This window comes from Populus trichocarpa, chromosome 2 (genome assembly GCF_000002775.5).
Source record: "Populus trichocarpa isolate Nisqually-1 chromosome 2, P.trichocarpa_v4.1, whole genome shotgun sequence".
Taxonomy (NCBI): Eukaryota; Viridiplantae; Streptophyta; class Magnoliopsida; order Malpighiales; family Salicaceae; genus Populus; species Populus trichocarpa.
The window spans coordinates 12,465,964-12,475,022 of NC_037286.2; the positions used below are offsets into that span (position 1 = coordinate 12,465,964).

At 30.1% G+C, this 9,059-nt stretch overlaps 1 protein-coding gene across 3 annotated transcripts; it reads right to left on the minus strand.

Annotated features, from left to right (window-relative positions):
- Positions 1-288: 288 nt before the first annotated feature.
- LOC7497221 (sphingoid long-chain bases kinase 2, mitochondrial) lies at positions 289-3,481 on the minus strand. Of its 3 annotated transcripts, none has more exons than XM_052450906.1 (12): positions 3,094-3,481; positions 2,933-3,009; positions 2,781-2,834; positions 2,642-2,701; positions 2,394-2,471; positions 2,269-2,316; positions 2,041-2,110; positions 1,801-1,888; positions 1,606-1,720; positions 1,325-1,447; positions 1,125-1,225; positions 289-797 (listed from the first exon to the last, which is right to left on the minus strand). In XM_052450906.1, exons 1-12 carry the CDS (start codon positions 3,305-3,307, stop codon positions 668-670), a joined length of 1,158 nt encoding a protein of 385 aa, XP_052306866.1. In that variant the 5' UTR covers positions 3,308-3,481; the 3' UTR covers positions 289-667. The 3 variants fall into 3 exon arrangements, with proteins under 3 accessions (XP_052306866.1, XP_052306865.1, XP_002302604.2); XM_052450905.1 differs by having other exon boundaries at positions 2,041-2,081; positions 2,189-2,316; XM_002302568.4 differs by lacking the exon at positions 2,269-2,316 and adding an exon at positions 2,189-2,235 and having other exon boundaries at positions 2,041-2,081; positions 3,094-3,479.
- Between the last annotated feature and the right edge of the window lie 5,578 nt (positions 3,482-9,059).

Sequence of the window (9,059 nt, forward strand, 5' to 3'; positions counted from 1 at the left end):
AAGTAAAAATAAAAAAATGATATTTAAAAAAAAATGTAAAGAAAAAAATAGAAAAACTAAAAAAATAATGATAAATTAACAAATGTAAAATGATAAAAATATAAAGTATAAAAAAATATAAAAAAGATTTATTTTCTAAAAAAACATTATAAATTTATCACCATTACAGTAAAAATTTGATTTTTTTTTCAATTGTGCTATTTCTGTGGTAAAATATCATTTCTTTTTAGTATATTAATAAAATAGTAATAGTAACAATAACTACAAAATGGAAATTCTAAACCGATGTTCATAAAACCTGAAATCTTTTAATACCGGTCTAAAAAAACAAAGTTCCATTGCAGCCTCTCATGAACTCAGTGGCATTATCCGGACTCGTATCTCGATAACAAGTGAAAACAAAGCCTCCAACTGTCAAAAACCTCAAACTGACGGTTCGCGCGACTAAAAATGCCGCAAGAAATTATCCCACACCATCAAAATGTCACCGGCTCTATTCATGTTAAGTACTTCATCACTGCTGGGGCAAACTCATGGGCGCCTCTCCTTTCTACGTTGTCCCCTGCTGCTATTTTTCCATCCGAAGAATGTGAATAAGATGCATCAGCTTGAAGAAATCGAATGCACAAGCTCATGTTGCTAATTGAATTGTTCTTGTGGATTCATGTCAGCATATCATCTGAATGGCAGAAGGCAAAATACAAAACTTTCTGGGAAGAAACCCTAAATGTTCCCCATCAGACTGAACATAAATGCTTCCACTGCCAGAAATGTCCTCCACTTCAATAGAAAATACACTGCAAGATTTGAGAAGAGTATAAATAGTAATTAAACACTTCCTACTGATTTGAAACTCATCTGCACTATGATCAAACTGAACTGAACAGAACTGGCTGCTATTTACCCCAGCCCAAAAGACAGAGGATAGAACCACTTTTATTAAAAATTGCAGAAAAAATATGATTAAGTCAATGAAGAATTAATATCAGATTGCATGATGAACCTTTTCCTCGGCTGTATTAGTTGAATACTTGATAGTTTGAATAGAATGGCTCCACCAAAAATGGCAAAACACCAATATTGAATAATCATGAAAAACAGTTTCATTTACAGGAGGGACCTACCTTCTTGAAGATACATTCTTCACTGATAAATGTGTCCCATTGTACAGTCTATGTAGCTTCAGAATGAAGTCATACCACTTAAAGTCCTGCAGAATCACAACCTGCAAAATAGAATACAGCCAAAATTAAAAGATAATGCAAAATGCTTGATTTATGTTATGCTACAGAAGTACTTTCAGTGAATTAATAATGTACTCCACCTCAAAGTTTCCACTGGAAGGGTCAGCATTTGGAGTAATTTTCATGCCACCCCCAAAGTACTTGGCATTTCCAATACAAAGAGCTGTCACTAAAGAACATGTTTCCCACTCACCTTCATTGACCTATATCCACAAGATTCTGTGGAGTTAGGACAAAAGGACAATTGGCACTCTTAAAGGAAAGTGCACATCATAAGAAGCATATGATTTCACAATGGTATGGATATAAGAAAAGTGCACAGCACAAGACATTTTTCTGAATTCTTTTCGACTAGACTCGCCTTGATTCTAAGGTCTTGGTTTTTATGCCCCATAAAAGCTTGCAGAGCACCTATAACATAGCATAGGTTTCCGAATCTCTTGTATCGTGATGCAAAGTAACCAGCCTTGGCACTCCTGTAAATCACAGAGCAACTTTTTTAATACTGGCACATGCATTTACTGAGAGAACTGCAAAACTTCCAAGTTAAACTTACAGATGAATATCAGCAACATTTATGAAGTAATGAGATTCTTCTTCACTTTCTCCAGTAATTACACCAACATCTACTGGTGATCTCAGCCCTGCAGAACAGCTCCAGCAGGGTTTTTACACACAAAGAAGAAAAACATAAATAGAATAATGACTAGATCATAAAAATTCTCTGCGAGTGAAACCTCTTCTGCTGGTTGACCAAAACAAACTCGATGCATTGAGAAAATAAAAGATTAAGTACCTTCAGCAATTCGATCAATGGCTTCACGAGGATCATTTTTCCTAACAAAAGCAAGTGATGATAAACACATCTGTCATGATCAGGAGCAAATATTATCTCATAAATAACTCATACCAGATTAATCCAGATTGCAGTAGAACCAACTAACCAGCCCAATGTTCTAGCAAAGTCAGACCCAGTCCCTAAGGGTATGAGCTGTAGAAAGATAAAAACATAATTATATCTAACCTTGAGAAATCCACGCCATGGAATTGGAAACTTAGCTTTGCAGTGATGCTAAAAGTAAACATGAAATCAAACATTACCACATAACAGGAAATGAACAAATACAAGAACAGAATGGCAACACTTACACCTAGAGCAGTTGAACGTGTAGCCTCTCTATTGTGATTGGCGACAGGTTTCCCAGCCCAAAAGAATCCATTAACAACCTGCTTATTTGAAGCCACGGTTGATGCGAGACAAACATTGACCAACAAAAATGGCATATTTGATTATTATCATATATGCTTTGTATAGACAATTTTAATACCTAAATTAGAGAGCAAAAAATATAAGTTGATTATTTGTTAATCTAATCAGATGAAAAGCCAGGTCTGACCTCGTGAAGAGTACCATCACCTCCAACAGCAACCACAGCATCAGCACCCTCCCTTATTGCCTGCAACCAATTAGATTTGATATAATTCAATCTCTCTTATTTAGTGAAAACCCTAAACCAGTTCAGTCTCAATTTATACCTCCCTTGTAATGTCAATTGCATGATATGGACCTGAAGTCAGAGATTCACATATCTGCCGATAATTTAAATAAAAAAAAACACAAAACAAAATCAGCACTATTTAATTCGAAAGTGGAATTGGCATTAAAATCAACGAAAAGGGGCTCTCACGTTACAATTTTTATCGAGCCGTGACCGGAGATAAGGAAGCAGTTTCTTCCAATCCTTGCCTGTCCTCCCATTAGCCCCTGCTCCGAATAATAGGTGTTGTTTTTTTATCTGAATTTTCTCAAGAAACAAACAGGAAATGCAAGAGAGAAAGAGAGAAAAACCTCGGGGATTAACGATGAAAACGAGGTCGCGGCGGGGAGAAGAGGAGGAGGCATCGTGGAAGATCGAACGGTCAGGAGAGAGATCAGAAGCCATGGGTTTGGGAAGCTCTGCTTTGAGAGCAGGAAACGGTTTTAATTTTGAATTAACGGGAAACGAAGATGCGGCCACAGCCACTATTCCTCCTCCCAAGGAAACCTGATAGCAACACGCCATCCTTTCTTCATCTACTGCTTTTAACTTATAACGCCACTTTATATTAATCTCCTCCCAGCTTTAATTAACCAAGGGTTAATAATTAAAGCAAAGCAAAGCACGGCACGGCACAGTGCCACAGCACCCTTATTGATTATAGTTTTCGAGAGCTGCTGCTTATGCAAATGGCGACAGAAGGAGTGGCTTATTAGTTATTAGTGACGCGGAGAGATAGAGAGAGAGGGAGGAGTCGTTATTAACAATGAACAGTTAATGTCAATTAAGTTTCACAGCACTGTTAAGATTTGTGGATGCACCTGTTTGGCAACCCCGTATTACCGTGCTTCTGAAGAAATTCAATTTTTATTTTATTTTAAATTAATTTTTATATATATTTTTGAAAGTTTTATATATTAATATTAAAAATAAATTTTAAAAATATAAAAAAATATTATTTTAATATATTTTTAAACATAAAAAATATTTTAAAAAACAATCACTATCATATTATTAAACAAATTATTTTTTTTTATTTTTTTTTTGTGAAAACTAACCTAAAAATTAACAAAACTTAAGGTCGGAAGGGAAGTTAATGTGTTCTGATATATTTATTATTATAAATAATTAATGCATTAATATTAAAAAATATTTTTTAAAATATATATTATTTTAATATTTTAAAATAAAAAATATTTTAAAACATAATCATTACCGAAATATCAAACAAACAGGCTGTGACAGCGTACCTGATTTTCTAGTTGTATGAACTGATTACTCACCAGTATTGACAAGTGACAACTCCTTTTTTTTTTTTTCCCGTCTCCTCTTCAGATTGTAGTTTACTTGGCGAAAAAATAAAGTTTGAAGCCTCTAATCATACTGCTCGGCCGGTTCAACATGATAAAGTAGTGATCCTGTCACACTCGTGAAAAGGAGATTTCCATGAACGTAGCCCTGTGCAGTGATCCTGTCATTCACGCTACCACAACAAAAAAAAAAAAAAAAAAAACACTACTTAATTATTTTCCACGCGCCACTTAAAATAAAAAATGAGTAACTGGAAAAAAATAAAAAATAAAAACAATTAAACCAATTAAAATATTTAAAAAAATATTTGGTTCGGTTTGATTTTGATTTCATAAGTCTGAAACTAAAAAACTTTAGCCGAACCGAACGAGTTTAGTTAAAAATAAACCAAACTGAATTGAAAAAACCAAACTAAATCGAAACCCATCAGAAAGTAAAAAAAGCCCAAAAACAATATAGTTTTTTATTTTTAATATAAAATAACCGAACCGAACCGAACCAAACTGAATAGAATCAAAATCGGTCGGTTGAGTTTTGGTTTTTGATATAAAATAATCGAATTGAACCAAACTGAAACCGATCGGTTGGAACCGATTTCGGTTTTATTTTTTGTATTTTATAAAATTTCGGTTTGGTTGTTTTTATAAGTAAACACCGGACCGAAATGAAAATGATGACCCCTAACTTAAATGGAAACAACAATAAAGTTGAAAAAAATGGGCAAAACTGTTTTCGCCCCTATAAGTTTGGAGATGTTTTATTTCGATCCCTGTGGTTTAAATGTTTTCAAAATTTCAAATTGTTTTGATATATTAGCTATTTACACCATACGTGAAACAATATCCAGTAAATATGATTAAAAACTTAAGATTTTGAAAGAAATAGTTTAAAAATGGGACCCATTATTATTTTTATTTTCCATTTAGCTTTATTATTTTTATAATTATGCATTTAACACCCAATAACTAAGAAATTCCTATTTGAATTCAAAACACTCAATATAAGGTTGTAGGGTCTCCAGCTCAAGAATTCAAAATTAAGTTGCAACAAAAAGCTGGTAATTGAAATTTATCTTTTTTTTTATTATTATTAACATGATGTTCTAATTGGTTTATATGTATTTCGACTAATTTTATGAGTCTTGAAATTAATGATCATGTAAGCCTTCAATGATCCTAAAAAAACTCAAATTCGTGACCATTGAAAAACAATAATTGAAGTTTATCTTCATTCTAAAATAAAATGTGCAGTAAAAATTTATATAAAATATTTGAAACTTCATTTACAATAACTATCAAATCTTTTAAAAAAAATTATCAAGAAATTATTGATTTCTTAATTTTTCTATAAATTTTACAAATCCATATTGATTTTGTATGATTGCTGTCTTTTGAGTGGAAAATCAATTTATAATAGTAAAATAACCATAAATTCATAAATAAATACAAAATAAAAAATATATTTTATTATTGAGATTCATATATCATGATATAAAAATATTTTAATTTTATCCATACATATACATGTATGTGCGCCTACATTATAGTTGAAACAAGATGATTTTTATAGTATTAAATTATAATTGAAAACTATATATATAATGGAAAAATTATTCCTAATTATTATTTGAATGTGTGATTTATTATTAAGATTTAATCTCTAAACAATATTTTTTATATAATTTTATCAGCTAAGCGTGCTTTTAACCAAACAATATGAAAGCATTTTTAATTAGAAAACATATGCTAACCAGTTATTTTTTTTTCTGGACATGATCATAGACCCATAATCTACTTATCAACCAAACACATATTAAATGCATGTGTTAAATTGAAAATTTATAAAAACATATTTTTATATTATAAAATGTGAGCTATAGGATTCGAAATAGATTACAAGGGAAATCCAGCATATCTTAATATTCTTACAAAGAATTTCCACTTCCAACAATTACCTGAGTTTAAAAAAAAAAATTATTTACACAATCAAACAATCCATCCAAACGGACTCAAGCTTGAGCGTTTGACTATGTGTTTGCGATAATTTTTTTATTTAACCGTGATTTCATCTTATTTTGTTACAAAACAAAACACAATTTTCATGGATGGACCCTACTAATAAATGAGTTTTGAACTCAGTTTTTGAGAATCTATTTCTACATGCTTTTGCTACATTTCTCCTCTGTTTTTCATTAAGCTGTGTTTTGTTATTGTTAATTTGCTACCCAAACCAAAATAACAAAAAATTAATACTAGGTAGTTTTTGTATAAGTTAAAAAGTTGCCAAGATCAAAGTTTTTATATCTGTAAATTATATATATATATATATATATATATATATATATATATATATGTTAATTCTCACCAATTATTTATATAATTTGATCTTCATCTTGATTTTGTTCTTAATAATTTTTTTAATTGATGTGGTTTTATATTCACAATTCCATTAAAACTAGAGGTCTTCGTATATGGATTATATTTGTGATGGCATTGCAGTAAGTTTAATGGAATAATAAAATTGGTGTTGTAATTTGCATGATTGTTTTTTAAAATGTATTGATAATAAAATGCACATTAATGTAATTGAAAAATAAAAAATTAATGCATGTACTTTTAGATCATTTTATTACCAACATCAATTTCAACCATTATTTTAACCAAACATTCTGGACATGTTTTTTGTTAAACAATAACTTTAACCATAATTTTAACCAAACACATATTTTAATCAAAACAACCACAACTAAAAGTGATTTTTCTAAACTTACTTTTTTCATACCACAATCACAAAAGCTACCGCAATATTAAACACACTTAATTATTATCCCAACAAATTTTTTTCTTAAAATCCTAAAAAATCACAATAAATTAATCAAAATAGATTTAAGAAATTTTTTCACTAACAGATCAGATCCAATAAAAATTACACCCCTGTTATTTTTTAAAAAATATAAATGAAAAAATAATAATTCAAATAACCTCAATTTTTTAGTATCACACGATTTTTACAAAAGAATTTCAAAGTGATTAGCGAAGTTAAATCTATCAGGGTATAAATCACATATAAGTTAGTGTTTGCGGGGGTGAGAAAAAAACTGAACAACCAATTAAATTAAGAAAATCAAAAGAATCAAATGAAATAATTTAAAAACCCCAAAAAAAATCAATTTGGTTCAGTTTTTATTTTAAAATTTTAAAATTGATTAAAAAAGAACGAACAAAACTAGTTTAACTAATATTTATGTTCACCTTCTCCGTGCATCAACAGATACAATCCCATCACTTAGTCCCTGCAAATAAAGCTAAGATAACAACGACAGCCACCCATACCAGCAAATCCTCTAACAGAACCACCATACCAGTCTTTTGGCCAGACAACAACGCCTTCAACCTTGGCAACTAGACATCCATGCCAACACGCTATCTCCCTCAACTAGCTATGGTAGTTTTGACTTCTGTTACAGTAACAACAAAATAGTAAACGGGCAATCAGCATAACAAATCAGATTTTGAAAAAGGTACGAATAAGAAAGAGTTTTAAAGGTCTTCTTTGTTATTTTACTTTTTTGTCAATTACTTAGTAATTTTTTATTTTATTTTAGTTGCACTTTTTTTTTTGATTTTTTTAAAAGGAAAAAAAAATGTAAAAAAATCACAAAAAAAAAGAAAGTTGATCGTTATCTTTTGAAAACATATACCTGATGATTCTTTTGAAAAACTTGTCCTCTTGTCTTTACTTTTTACATAAAAAAAAAAACATATTAATATTACTTTGAATATACACATTATTGTTATTTTTATTAGAGATAATGAGATTTGAATCCCAATTCATGTGCTAAACTACCAAAATCAAACTATATTTATATTACCAAAAAGATATTATAACAACTTGATCATAATATTTGGAAGAAGCCATCTTGAACTATATTCGACGGGGTTGAGTTCTTCCAACTCGAGAGAAATGATAGGGATATTGGACCTATAACATGATTTACATATGGGTATGATCATCGATGATGAAGGATAGTCTGATCTTTTGTTTTTTGGTTGAGAGATTAGGCTCATCAAAGCCTAAATTATTGTATTTTATTTATCTTTATTATTGGACTTCAATTTATATTATTTTATTATATTTTTATTAGTTAATAGATTTTAAATCCAAATTTAATTCTGATTAAGATTTTATTATTTATATATAATTTTCTTGACATTAAGATCAGTTGACAATGAATTAATTAGAAACTTACATCCTTTTGCCTCCCAGCCCCTAATTTTTCTCTTTTTTTCAACTACATTCTTTCTCTTCTTCAACACTTTTCTTCTAATTTTTGGTCTTTTAAATTCTCCCCTCTTGTTCTCTTAAATAGCTCTTTTTTTATTCCACGCCAGGGCGTAGATCATTTTCTTGTTTCTTGGAATCAGCAAAGAAAATCTATTTAACATGAGTTGTATCTGTAGGTCATTCAGATTAGTTTTCTTGCCAGTGAAATCTCTGGTTTAAGGTTATAAAATGAATCTTGGAATCGTTTTACCCCTAACATTCTCTTCTCTGCGCGCTAGCTTCGTTACCAATACAATAATTTGGGATAGGATAGAATTTTAAAACCATAAATGCATTTAGATTATCTAAATGGAGGCTCAAGTATGAGAGTGATGTTTGAAATTTCTAATGCTTCTTGATGAAAATATGATTTTGGCTATAAAATCCTATAAAAATCAGATTTAACACAACTCAAAAGCCCTAATAAATTGGTCAAACAAAAAAAAAACCGAAAAACCCTCCCAAAAAATCACAGATCTTTTATATGGAAAATTGAATTCAACCGAACCGAAATTGATATGTTTAAACGGATTTTTTCTTCGGCTTGATAATACACACATTTGGTTTGGTTGAATTTTTTTTATTTGTAAAAATATAGAACTAAATTGAACCGAAAATATTGAACGCTTATGATAATTCAACA